Source organism: Perca fluviatilis, chromosome 22, assembly GCF_010015445.1.
Source record: "Perca fluviatilis chromosome 22, GENO_Pfluv_1.0, whole genome shotgun sequence".
In the NCBI taxonomy this organism is placed as follows: domain Eukaryota; kingdom Metazoa; phylum Chordata; class Actinopteri; order Perciformes; family Percidae; genus Perca; species Perca fluviatilis.
The window spans coordinates 22,907,646-22,922,234 of record NC_053133.1 but is presented as its reverse complement, the minus strand read 5'-3'; the positions used below and the strand labels follow the sequence as shown (position 1 = coordinate 22,922,234).

Below are 14,589 nucleotides of genomic sequence, written 5' to 3'. Positions count from 1 at the left end.
TTAGTAGCAATGCACGCACAGTTTAAAAAAAAATACATCCACAAAACTGTCAAACTTAAAGTTGCACTCCTCCATTCATTCATTTTAGACATGAAGGTTAATTTATTCTTCTTAGGGAGCACTACTCAGCCTTCCATGGCTCTGGAGGTAGCATTCTAAAGTTGGATTTAAAATTTGATAAAAACCATAACCCTGATGCCATTACGTTGCATTATGGGAATCCAGTATTTCATGGCACTTACAATTTGGAGTAAGATAAAGAACAGTATTTCCCTTTGGAATGGAGTGGAATATTAAAGTGGCAAATTAATATAGTAGTAGCATCAAATAGAAGTGGAATAGGGTGACTAGACGTCCCCGTTTTCCAGGGACAGTACCTGCAAAGTGAAATAGTATTTTAAGTGGCAAGAAAGACTGGACAGCAGAGCCTACAGGTAGACATCTTATTTGGGTTGTGTTTTAATTTTTAACAACACCTACCATGGTCCCCCTTTTTTATTACATAGATAATAACAGTAGAAATGTTAATGATATATTAATTTCCAAACTTGAAATGTCCCAGCTTTTCATTTTAGAAATCTGGTCACCCATAAAGTAGATTTACTGTCACCGGGTGTGTGACTGAAATATTGACTTTGTTAATGTTCTTCCCTCTCACAGTTGACTTCTTCAGGCTTTGCTCATTGTGGTAACCTTTACTGTAAGAGTGACAATGGCTTCAAAACAGTTCCTGTTTACCTGACACTTTTATCACATAAGTGGTTGAACGGTTGCGTTCACACACCTGCCAACCTCCAAGCTGCTGGATAGGTGGAGCGTCCTCAAGCAAACACCTGCATGAATGCGTACCTGAATGCTCTGGCAGAGCCGCTCCTGCTGCAAAGTAGGCTTGTGTTCTTATTTCCAAGCTACGTTGAGTTTACAGCAGATGTAGTATTTTTTTCCCCCTCTGTGGCGATGTCTTGCTGCAGCTGAGTGATGGGCTGTGGGAATAGTAAGGTGCTGCCTGAGGCATCCAAGAAAGGCTATGTAAGTGTGGTGCAATCGCTTGTGGCCTTTAGGAAAGCACATGGTGGTGATGATGATGATGATGAGCCAAAGAAGCATGCAGAGAAGCAAAGAGGTCTGTGGTTTTCCACCAGCGTTAAGAATCCTCAACCAGCATCAAACAGCCAGGTACTCCGAGACGGACGAAACCAGGACAGAGTTGCAAAGTATAAGGACAAGTTTGATCCACGTGTGACAGCAAGGTAAGGGAAAACATGAAAATCTACTTGAACCCAGTAAAACGATATCACATATCTCATTTTTGTAGCTAAACTGTCCGTAAAATAGTTTTTTTTTTAAAACATACTTGACAAGTGGCCTGCTTTTGTGTTAATTTCAACTAACTTGGTTGGTTGGTTGTAAGTTTATTTGATTAGGGCAATGCACATTAATCAACATTTCTGTAAATGCGCCAGTGTTAGCCAGTCGGCTAATTTTCAACTGTAGTCCTAGTATGCATGTCTTTATAGTGGGAAGAAACCGGAGCACCCGGAGGAAACTTACATGAATACATTCGGAATAACTGAGCAGCACTAGAAACAAATACAATTAACTCAACCATGCGACCAGACAGTCTGTCACATGTATTAAAAAATAGAACATTTGCAGCACATCACAAGGTGACTTATTCAGAGCATTCAAAGCGCTCTGTCACCAGCTTTCTCATTTTCTCAGCCTGTCCCCACCAACCTTCATGCCCTACAATTTAGCAGTAACAGTAGACATTTGTTTGAGAGTCCTTGGCTATTAATACCTGAAAACTGGCTTCCTGTACTTGTCAGATGGGAGCGTGGAAACAATTAAACCAAGGAAACTGATGTCTTTAAGGGCATGTCTCCGTCTATGTGCTTCTGATGAGTCACAGATTATATATATTGCCTTGTCGGGGATCTAAATCATTCTATATACATGTATGAATTTGCCTGGTCGACTAGCCGCAGTATGCTATATACAACATGCAGATATCTTCACATACATCACAGCTGCAGCTGCAGTGAGAGACATTGAGTGCTTTGCAACAGTGCATCATGAGATAGTTAAGCTGTAATCAGTCATCTTTCCCCTCCTGCCCTGTCAGATACGACATCAAGGCTCTGATCGGTCGAGGAAGCTTCAGCCGTGTTGTGCGCGTGGAGCACAGAGCGACTCGCCAGCCCTTTTCCATTAAAATGATGGAGGTAGAGGCCCCAGAGGGCCGTGAGGTGTGCGCCTCAGAGCTGGCGGTGCTGCAGCGGGTGAGCCACTCTAATGTGATTCAGCTGATCGAGGTGTTCCAGTTCCCCCAGCGGGTTTACATGGTGCTGGAGCTGGCCACAGGTGGCGAGCTGTTGGACCGTGTCGTCTGCAGGGGCCACTTCACAGAGAGGGACGCTACCCAGGCCCTCCGAATGGTACTGGCTGGGGTGGGATACCTGCACAACCTGGGTATCACCCACAGAGACTTGAAGCCTGAGAATCTACTGTACTACCACCCCGGGAATGACTCCAGGCTGCTTGTGACCGACTTTGGGCTGGCCACTTTTGGCGGCACAGGGTCTGAGGTCTCAGGATCTGACAGAATGGGAGATCATAGAGCAGAAAGGACTTGGTCCCTCAAAACCACCTGTGGAACCCCTGAGTACATGGCCCCTGAGGTGTTGCTGAGGAAACCCTATTCCTGTGCAGTGGACATGTGGGCCCTGGGGGTGATCGCCTACATTGTGCTGAGTGGATCCATGCCGTTTGAGGACGACAGTCGCACGCGGCTCTACAGATCCATTGTGAGAGGAAAATACAGCTTCCATGGAGATGTGAGTTTACTGAGCATGCCATTGCACTTTGGAGGGTATCTGAAGTCTCTTTTATATAGGCCTTAGTGGTCCCCTAATACTGTATCTGAAGTCTCTTTTATATAGACCTTAGTGGTCCCCTAATACTGTATCTGAAGTCTCCTTTATATAGACCTTAGTGGTCCCCTAATACTGTATCTGAAGTCTCTTTTATATAGACCTTAGTGGTCCCCTAATACTGTATCTGAAGTCTCTTTTATATAGACCTTAGTGGTCCCCTAATACTGTATCTGAAGTCTCTTTTATATAGGCCTTAGTGGTCCCCTAATACTGTATCTGAGGTCTCTTTTATATAGACCTTAGTGGTCCCCTAATACTGTATCTGAAGTCTCTTTTATATAGGCCTTAGTGGTCCCCTAATACTGTATCTGAAGTCTCTTTTATATAGACCTTAGTGGTCCCCTAATACTGTATCTGAAGTCTCTTTATTATAGTCCTTAGTGGTCCCCTAATACTGTATCTGAAGTCTCTTTTATATAGACCTTAGTGGTCCCCTAATACTGTATCTGAAGTCTCTTTTATATAGACCTTAGTGGTCCCCTAATACTGTATCTGAAGTCTCTTTCCCAAAATTCAGCCTTGGTGCAGAATTACAGCCACTAGAGCCAGTCCCACAATGAGCTTTTCTTTAGTATGTGCCATTTCTGTGTGTGTAGCTATTGATGAGGAGAGGGGGGGGGGTCCAAATTAGTAAGTATTAGCAGTGAAAACTTTTTTTTTTGTTTTGTGGATGCAAACCAAGCTTCGGAACACAGTTTAACTCGAAAAGCTGTAGTTCTTTGACCAGTTGGAATTATTTGGCCAGCTGATGTTGAATCTGCATCCAGCGTATCTCTGCCTAAAGTAAATCATCCATCTGCCATTTCCATTGTGACATTTAGCCTTTTCCCCACAACACAATCTGGTTTGTTGTTTATTAAAATGATCATACCCTAGCAACACATCCGTTCACATATGGCTGCTACAAATACTCGCTGCACAAGAATAATTCACATTTTAATCATTGTGCTTTTAGAACTGCCAGAAGTAGCTCCATTATTTCATCTTTGCCTGGAATGAGAAGAATATTTTTAATTCAGCGTGTAGCAGTGCAGGCCGTTTTCATCCCTTCCTTCTGCAACCTTGTAAAGCACAAGAATGGATATGCGAAAGTTTGTTGAGGTGTCTCAAGCTTCGGCTTGGTTTTGCTCTTTGAGGATGCTTCGAAATGGGGAAAAGGCGGCCCTGCATGTTATTTTTTCCCCCCCTTTCCTCTGTCATACAACTGAAGTGGGTATTTTTAACAGCCTTTTCTGTCGAGCTCAGTGGTGAGTTCGAGCTTGTTCTTTCACGCTGATTACACCCAAGGCTGGATTATTCACTAGGCTTTAAGCCTGGCCCGATTCTCAGGGATGCAGTCTGACATTTTAGTCTGGCATACAAGAGGCTCCCTTACATAGGCCCAGGACTATTATCCCTGTGTTTACCGTTGCACTGACCACCAACTGAACAATAGTGCAAAATCCATCTAGAGTTTATGCAAGGGTTTATTTCACGTGTTTTTCATGGTGGCTTTCCACACAGCTCATTTGTGGGACACACTGGTGGAGAAACATCCTTGGGAATAAAGCTGAAAACCAAATGTTATAGGACCTCACGTATAGCATCTTACATCCCACTGAGACGCAGTAAAGACATCAACCTATAAAATTTATATGATGACAATATGAAGACATCATACATGGCTGAGTATCGGTCCGTGGCTTGATGGAACAGCCATCAATCACGTTGCCATGTTGACAAGACATTTATTCCCTGTCATGTGCAAGTATCCTCCCTCTCTGATAGACGGACATCACAGTTACACACACGCACACACACACACACACACACACACACACACACACACACACACACTGTGATAATAATGCTGTAATGTGGGATGAAGGTTCACAAGTATCCGCAAAATGTGGACCTCTGCCATCACAAGGGTTCTTCATTTCGTTCAGAAGGGTGCTTATCATTGGGACAAGAACAGTTTCAACACCCTGAGAAATTCCCATCACATATTAGACTTGACTTTGAAGAGTTTAATTTGAAATGAGCTGTCCACCAATGGAACAAAGTGACACAGGCCTTCGTTATGCCATTCACTGTAGTAGTAGACTTGTAGAAAAGCACAGGTGTTACTGATAATATAACCAATGGCTCTGTTTTACTCAAGTCTCCCAGTAAGTGACAGTGTGGCAGCTAAATGGAATTCAGACATCATTCATTTGATTACTTAGACCCGTGCTTTTCCAACTGTGACATGTCAAAATGGCGTCCTTGAAAAAGGTCTACAGACCAGATTAAAGCTGATCACATGATCACATGAGGAATGGAAGTCAGAGTGCAAAGAGAGCCATTCAAATTTATCGGGCGCCTGGGTAGCTAACCTGGCGGTGCGCATGCCCATATATAGAGGTTCACTCCTCGGGTTTGACTCCGACCTGTGGCGCTTTCCTGCATGTCATTCCCCCTTTCTCTCCTCTTTCATGTTTTCATCTGTCCAAATAAAGGCCTGAAATGCCCAAAAAATAATCTTAAAAAATATATATATCTATATCTCATGAAACCAACACTGAAATAGGGAAGGATCACAGGCTGCTGGGGCCTATCCAGGTATGCATAAGGTGAGCAGCAGGTTGCACCATGGACAGGTTAGAATCACACATTCACAATATGGAGTTTATCTGGCTCTGTCTAATTATCTGGATAACTAATAAGTAAAACACAAATCTGGAACACAAAATGTAAAAAGAGTTTTATTCAGCTAAGTTATTATAACTTATGAATAGACCTCTGAACTGTGTCTTCTGGATATGGAAAAACTAAACAAAAACAGAACATGCAAACTTGCAGAAAGGCCCAACTGGCTGCTTGACTCAAACCCAGGACCTTTTAGCCCTAAGATAACAGTGCCCCAACAAGGAGCTATACATGATAGCAGCTTTAGTAAATGGAATAGAAAAGGGGAAACTATTTGGTAAATCAAGATGCATATTAAAACCCAAATACTCAACACAAAACTGCATTGTGAAATACCTTAACAATTCTACTATTTAATTTGGTCACCTATCAATCTACAAGTATGTCTAGTTGTTGACATGAGTGAGTTTTTCATTTAAAGTCTGAAAATCTCACTCTAACCAGGTCAACAAATATATATATATATATATATATATATATATATATATATATATATATATATATATATATAACCATATGTAAGACTCTCTAGGTCAATAGGTGGTACGGATATTTAATACATTTGTTATTCATCAGTATCTGACTGCAGAATATTGTCAGTGTAATGAAAAAGGATCAATTTCAGGTATCATTTTTCCAGATGGACTTGTAAAGATTTTGAAAGTTATCTTGCCTGCTATGCAAGTTAATACTCAAGGGCTGCAATTACAAACATTCTTCCAAAACTATCGGTAACCTTGTGTGTTTATTGAAGCAGAAAAGGGAGAAGCAGTAAAGGTGTGGAGGTAAGACTCCCTAAGAAATGCAAACAACCCCAAGCACATGCCCACGAACCAGGTCCCTCTGTCTCCCCAGCACACCCCCACCGAGCATCCCCAGCCCTTCCCCACTGCACTAGCAACACACAAAACACATACCTTCCCCCCGCCACCCCCACCCCCACTGGTGCACCAGCCCCTGGCCTGAAGACCTGTAGCGCAGACTCACACTGATGTGTTTACTCAACAGCGGGAGAGTGGGGGAGTCGGGGAGTCGGGGATAGATGTCAGGGTGGAGGAGATTGGAGAAAAGAGAAAGGAGAGGACGGAGGACGAGCAGGGCAGAGGAAGAGCGGGTGTAGCCTTTACGCACCTTATCACTCAATCCGCTCGCCGCCCGCAGGACAGAGTGTTTTCACAGAATCAGGCCATCTCATCTCATGTGTGTAAGTGGATTTTGTGTGTGTGTGTGTGTGTGTGTGTGCGCGTGTGTGTGTGTGTGTGTGTGTTCAGGCCAGACAGCAGCCCGGTAGCCCTCCTCTGCATTCTGCTGCTGTGTTATTGAAGACTTCCCCGGCCCAACCCAAACATCTGCATCTTCCAGCAGCAGGGCAGCCTGGGTAACGGTTAGGCCAGTCTGCCCCCTAGTGAGCACCATGTGAACAGATCCAGCCACCACTTGGCCACAGTGTATTTATACATGACAGCCCAATCTCTCTTACATCCTGGTACTGATATTTTGATTTTGGTTTTTAGCCGCCGACTTTTAACCGGAATTAGCAACAGGCCACCTTTCCCCCGTTTGGACTCATTAGGGTGAGACATATTTAAACTCGGCTTTGTGTCTCAGGAAATGCTGCCAGGTGACTCAGAGCTGGGTAAATTTGTGAGGGGAGACTCTCGTGTGGAGTAGTTCATGACTCAAAAGTGCATTATCCTCGTGATCACATTAGCGTAATACAACCTTCTAGCGTTTTCTTCATTTGTGGCAATTACGGCTCTGTCAGGTAAGGGATGTAGCGCGCCGCAGACTCAGTCGGCTTCTCGTTCAGTCTAACGAGATGATGCCAGGCCCTGTAGCTTTCTCCACTGCTTATGCCCCCCCTCTCTCCCCCTCGGTTAGCTCAACAGTGATGTATAACACCGGCTCCAGCCGCCCCCCTCCTCTGAACACAATAAAGCCTTTGTGTGTTTTTGACATGAAAAATGTCTGAAATAAGAGAGAGAGATGAACTTCCTGCAGGTGGCTTCGTACCAGGAAAACAACACGTCTCTTCTTCTTTAAGGTTGATAGCAGGAGGGAGGCAAACTCGCGCTGCCCCCACCTTTTAAAGATTCCTTTCTGCATCATTCCCACATAAGCAAAGGCTCCATCGTCTCTTCTACGTAGCCGGCATGCACTTAACTGACGTGTCCCTGTCATCTCAGATCAAAAACAAAAAAGGCACCTGCTAGCCACGGCTGCCGTCAAATGTGCGTTTCACGGCGCAGTAATGGGGAGCTTCGCAGAATCACCGACAACAACACTGGATAAGGAGGAAAGTCAGACTTGTTAGTCGTGGGAGCTCAATCAAACACTGTCTCTCCTTCCCAGGGAAGCCAAGTGTCACTCTGCCTGCCGCTCAGGTGTGAAATAACAACACAATGAGACGAAAGTTTGAGTGAGAGGCATTTTTATGGTGGGCGGCTCTGCACCCCTGCGCCGTGCTCGCACACGCACTCCTCTCCAGTCAGCGCACTGTGAGAATAAACGAGTCCCTGCTTCTTTGAATTCCTCTCACCGGCAACAGTCTCGCGATTGTCAATTTCATGCTTGATTAATTGTCATTACTTGGCAAGAGACAAAAAAAAAAAAAAGGGGGGGAGAGAAATGCATTTCGGGATTAAAATGGAGAGCGAGACCTCCCTAAAGAGTGAGATTTAGTCGGTGCGAGGTTGAGCGAAGAATGAGAGAATTCTGCACACACGGATCTTACTGTATTTAGCTTTTATTCGCCTCAGCCAGTCCCAGTGGGGAATATGACAGCTAATTGGTGGGTGACTGGAAATATTTGTGCGTGTGAAAGACAAGCGATTAAGAAAGCAGTCTCTAAATGATCATTATCTGACTTCATTCAAACAATCCCGACTAAACATCGTGTAGAAAAAGAGCGTTCATGCTTTTTGACACTGATAAAGATTATTGTGCTGTGCCCCAATCTCCATAACCGGTGTTCATCTGCCATCTTTTTAATCTGATGCCACATCAATCTTATTCAACGTCTGTATCAGTGATATATTATTCGAAATAAGATGGAAGCACAAAGGTCATCAATTTCCTGAGGCAGGCCTCCACAATGTTGTCTCCGTGACAAAAAAAAACAAAACATGAATAATTTAATGATTCTGAATTATGATAACGACTCTGATGCCTTCTTTCCTGCTGGAAAGATGGCGTGGCAGATTTCAAAGCATTCTTGAATGCCAGCTTGGGTCATGACAAGGGGAATGATTTGCTATTTGAATTAACAAAGAGCAGAAGATCCCAGTGAGGCTCATCTGTGGTGCCTTTATTGAGAAGCTAATGCAGGCTTAGAATAAACATGTGCCCAAATCCCACACATACAGCGGGGCTGTCCTACGTCCCAGGCTTCATATTCTTTCAGCCAAGACTGCCGCTTCCCTATTGCCCAGTGACATTTAGCTTTCCTTTGAGTTTAGTTCTGCTTGTTAGGCCTGCAGCGCACAGGGATCATAGTTTTATTTATTTATTAGAACAAAATCTTTCATCCCGCTATAGAGAGGCTTTGAATCTTGTGCCGGCACCTCGTCTAGACACCCAGCCGGCGCTTTTTAGAGGGCTGCAGGTTCCAGAGTGTCTGTATAGGCTCATTTCCTCTGGGGTGAGTGGTTTTACATTCACACTGACCGCAATCACTCTGCACTGCTTCTTCTGTTCCACAGCCTTGGCCCTCAGTGTCCAACCTGGCCAAGGACTTCATCCAGCGCCTGCTGCCGTCGGACCCGGCCGCCCGCCTGACCGCCGACCAAGCCATCCGTCACCCCTGGGTGGTCACCATGGCAGCCAGCTCCTCCATGAGGAACCTCCATCGATCTATTTCTCAGAACCTCAGGCAGAGGGCCTCACGCAGCTCCTCCCGGTGCCCGAGCAGCACCGCGAGCTCAGGCGGTTTCCGGTCCGGGAAGGCTATTATCGCTGGAGGGAAACCGAGAGCGGCAGCAGGGCAGAGCATCTGGACCGACTCTGCCTCAGAGAGCCATACAACATCTAGCCAGAGGCTTCCAGGAGCATCATCGCCATCCAAATAAAGCACCAGGTTCATGAGAAGGCTAATGGATAGGAACCAGCTGGCCCAGCTCAGCGTGTATTGCAGTCACAAACCTCAGAGCTGCAAACAGGGAGCCAAAGTGTCTGGGACAGGTGTTGTGACAAAAAACAAAAGTGTCCTGCCTCATCTGGACTTTAGTCAGGCTTCTCTACTAGACTAGTAACCCAGGTTCCCCTGAAGGCGGGGTTCCATCCTCCATTAATTTCTCGTGGTCGGGTTAAGCTGTTAGTGAATATCTTTCCGTTTTGAGGTCCAGGATTATATTGAGGCAGAGCTGTCCACCTCCACAAGGTCTCCAGCCCCTGGTTATTCACACAGCTCAGACTAATGGGCCCAAGGTCTCATCTAGATCATTATGAGTCACCACATTACCTGCCTGTGAGGAGGCTCAGTGCAAAACATGAGAAATTCATCTTTTGAGAAATGAAGAGCTAATTTTAGCGAGGCTGATGTAAAAGTAGAAGAAATCTTGCTTCTTCTGCTCTGATCTAAACTACTTAGCTTTTTTTTATTATGTTTAAATAGACTGAACTCCCCTCTACTAAACCGCCAAACAGCAGGATGATTTATCTTTTAGTTTTTCCTTTTTACATTTTGAGGCACAACAAAGGTAATACGCTGTATTCTTTTCTTTTGATGCCACTCCTCCTACATAGCAGCAGCACCCACAGGCCTGTGTAACCACTGAGAGCACAATCCGGATATTTGGGTGACAGGCCTCTGTCAAGTTAAAACGAAGCGCTGGGTTTAAAAAAAACTCTTCACTCACCCCCCCAAACATTATGTAAGCTGTGAACAACAGCATTTTCAAAATAACTGCTTTTGTCCCGGTGAGAAGTTTTGAATTCAAATGGTAAAAGTAGTATGCAACAGTATAGTGCATCAAACTGTGAGTAGGACGCAAGACATAATTACCAATTTAGTTTAATCGGGTTTGGCAACGTCATGCATTTGTGGATTTGTTCCCTGTTTTAGGTTTTAATCAATCATGATTCATGCTTTTGGTTGCATTTAACAAGTCATGTATTGGGCTCTATATACGAGGATATACAATATCTGTATACTAGACAGATTTGAACAGAAGGAGTGGACAAAAAAATGCACCCAAAAAGAAGACACCAAAGGAAAAAAGAAAAGTGGTATTTTCTCATCTAAGAACGTGTATTTTCTTCTGCCCTTTTGGACTAAATTAAATGCATTGATGTTTTGTGCAATCAAGTAGGCTATGTAATAAGAGAAGATATGAGTTGTAAAAAAATATTTGCGCTACGGGTCCACATGTATTTTTTTTAAGCTATTGAATGAATTAATCATAATTTTAGTGAATTAATATAGCATGAAAGTTCATGCTTGATCTTGGAAAACATAGTTTGACAAAAAAAGCTTAAAGACTTTCAACCACTTTCCATGGTCTTCATCAGTGGGAGACTGCGAAATGTGGTAAAAAGCTTTTGGGGAAAAAAGCCAGTCATGCTTGACCTTTAAAATAGTACATTTAATCTTATTTAAAGGTTTTTTCCCAGAGCTTTCAGTCACATTTTCATCGTCGTAAATGTGCTGTCTGACGCAGTAGCGGAGTGGCAATCGGGAGAGTCGGGACTTTTCCTGATGGGCCGGTAATGTTTCGAGGCCACGAGGGACGGTCTGTTAAAGTTATTCGTTGCAAGTTCTTAGCAACACCATCCGGCGGCCTGGTGTGAGGCCGCTGCCCGCTGGTCAAACTGTGCAGCCTCTGCTCAACCCGTACGGCCGGCCGCAGCAGCCTCTTATTTCAATACAAACACAGGCTAATCAGAAAGCACTAACAAAGTGCAGGTCGCAACCATATCTAAGATTTTCAGAAATATAGAGGGATCAGTGAGCGGCCCCTCCCCAAATGGCATAGCCCTGGTTGGCCTATGACGTAAAGCCATCGAACACCTCTGTTTTTACTGGTCACGTTTGGAAGTCTATCGTTAACGTTAACAGACAGTGTGTGAGTCTAATGATGGAAAGCCCAAAAAAAAGGTGAAATAAGCTAACTTTGCTTAGCACTTAATGTCACAGCTAGGCACAGATGGGAATTAGCACCAGCTACCAGCCAGCCAAAAGCTTGTGAAATTTGAATTGGCAGTCAGTTCCAATGCGCTCCTTGCGTTGGGCTAGTGTGGATCGTGTTGATGTGCTGTGTGTTGTCTGAGGAGCAGTTAACCATAGTCCTCCTAAATCCACCGGAGTTTAGAACGCCAACACAAAGAAAGCGGAAGGTGTGGGACATCCGGCGGAATTTCCTGCGGCACCTGAACAATCCCGGAAGTGGAACGTCGTCGATATTGACTAGGTGCATGCTGACGACCATCTACTGGAGCTAACACACTGACTATGGATAAGTAGCTCATACAAACCCAATTCAAAAGATCCAAACTATCCCTTTAACTCAAGGTCCACTGACTTTTTTTTTGCTTGAGCTTTAGGAGGAGACAGCTTTGGAAAATTCATGCTAGACCTCAGAAACAATACAACTTACTGCAGAGTTTCCTCACCTGCTAATGAAGACAGTGAGATGTGGTTAAAGGCCCCAAGACAAAGTACCAAGTGGACCTTTTTTTCTTTTCTTTGGTTTTGTTTTTGTAAAACTGGTTAATTAGTGTGGTAATACTTTACTTGAAGTATCGACATAATCATGACATGACATAACTATCACATGACACTGTCATGAACGTGTCATAAACATTATAAACAAGTCATAAACGTTCGGTTTTTGTCATGACAAGTTGACATTGTTTGGGTTGTCTTGATTATGACAACTTGACATTAATCAAAGTGACATTACCAGAAGTTGTCTTTGTAATGACAAGTTGACATTAACCAGGATGACATTACCAGAGGATGTCTTTGTCATGACAACTTGACATAATATCATCCTGTTTAATGTCAAGTTGTCTTAAAAAAGGACATTTCTCCAAAGAAATGTAATGTCAAGTTGTCATGACAAATACATTTTCTGGTAATGTCATCCTGGTTAATGTCAACTTGTCATTACAAAGACATCCCAAACTAATTTAATGTCAACTTGTCATGACCAAGACAACTTCTGCTAATGTCACTTTGATTAATGTCAACTTGTTTGACAACCCAAACAATGTCAACTTGTCATGACAGAAACCGAATGACACTTAATGACAGAAGTCATAAACGTTTATGACTTGTTTATAACGTTTATGACACGTTCAGGACAGTGTCATGTCATAGTTATGACAGTGTCATGTCACGATTATGTTGATACCTTCAAGTAAAGTGTTACCATTAGGGTTAGTTTGCTGCTGCTGTAATTCAAACTGTGTTCGGTTACCACTAAGAGCAAACTCACTCTCATTCTCACAGATACAACAAGGCTCTGTTTAGTGCCTTACTAAATTGCAAATATGGATGATGTCATTTGGAAAAGGCTCATGCATTATTTCTCCAGCAAGAGTCATTGGAGAATTGTTAATGTTTTTCAACGGCTGCCCATACTCAGTGACCGGAGATCAATGTCCCTTTGGGAAGAAGATGAGCCCTGCTGGTGTATTTTGGAAGTAACGTGTCAGCAAGTAGAAATAGAGAGAAGGCACCTAACTGAAAGTAGGATGTTAGTGGGCAAAGAAGAAATCTTCTTAAATTGCTGGAGTAAACGGTGCGTGGTCTGCTTCCTTTGTGCTCTGATGAGAGCTCCAAATTCTGCTTTAAATGAGTCACGGGAACTTTTGTGGCCGTGGAAAAATCATATTTTCTACTAAATTGTTTGAACTGCATTGTGCAATTGACTCCATATCTGGCATTATCAAATGATGCTTGACTGCATGGTCGAGGAAGAGGTGATTTGTTATGCATTTTTATTTTAAACTCTGTCTGCAAACACAATTCCACTCACAGACTGATAAAAGAAATTTGAATTGTATTAAACCAATTAGAAGTCAGCAACAATAGAAAGTGGTCTGTTTTTTTCTTCTTGCCCTAACTGTTATCGTTCCATTCTCAGTGGCATTATCTTTCAAAAGGGAATAACAAACCAACTGTCGCTTCCATGTATTGTCCATCTCATTTCCCCACACTGACTAATTCCATGATTGTCTTGTGCAGTTACAGTGGGTTTAGAGTGGGCAGTGAAAGAGGCTTGATCTTGACAAAATTCAACGCATATTTACTTCCAGTCTTTAATGGAGTAACTGCAGATAATCCTGTCATTTTAGTCTGATGCTATGTGATCATTGGACAGTTTATGTCCACATAGCCCTGGGAACTGCCTCCTCTGTGGGATCACACTGCAATCTAGATGCAAATAAACCTGCCATTAGCTGTGGATCAGGTTTCATATTACCTACTGTATAATTGAATCATCTATTGTGAAGCTGAACGTTTGAAGGGGGAACTTCCCAAGCTCCTGCATAGGTATGATGGATTTTGAGGGGGGAAAAAATGCCTCTCCAAACTAATTTAGCTTGTGTGCAGTTGGGTCAATATCTTCCCTTTTATGCTTTAGTTTCATGAAGTGGTCAGCAAGGCCGAACAATTGAGAAAGCAGGGCGTAGCAAAGATTATAGCAGATAGCCGTTTGCTCTCTAACACCAGCCCTGTGCTTCACGAGGACAAGTATGACAGAAAGTGTCTCTTTCTTTTCTTCAGCCTCTCTCAGCAGAAAACCAAGGACGTATTCGCCTTATCTTTGGCTTTACTTGAAGAGATTATTTGCCTCTCAGGACCCTGAAACATAAGCTGGCAGATCCACTTGTGGCTGCTTTGAAAAAAAAAAAAGGGGATAACAGAGGGAGGGAGTGGTGGTGGAGTCCCCAGGCTCATGTCCTGAACAGGGTGTATAGATGAACCATCTGGTCCCTCCCCCAGAGGGACCACACTCCCTCTTCCCTTCATGTTTGT

The 14,589-nt window shown here is 43.6% G+C and overlaps 1 protein-coding gene across 1 annotated transcript; it reads left to right on the top strand.

The window, feature by feature from the left end:
* Window positions 1–978: 978 nt before the first annotated feature.
* LOC120552717 (serine/threonine-protein kinase H1-like) lies at window positions 979–9,673 on the top strand. Its single transcript, XM_039790941.1, has 3 exons — window positions 979–1,250; window positions 2,126–2,837; window positions 9,308–9,673. The coding sequence occupies exons 1-3, from the start codon at window positions 979–981 to the stop codon at window positions 9,671–9,673; spliced, it is 1,350 nt and encodes a 449-aa protein (XP_039646875.1).
* Window positions 9,674–14,589: the final 4,916 nt, after the last annotated feature.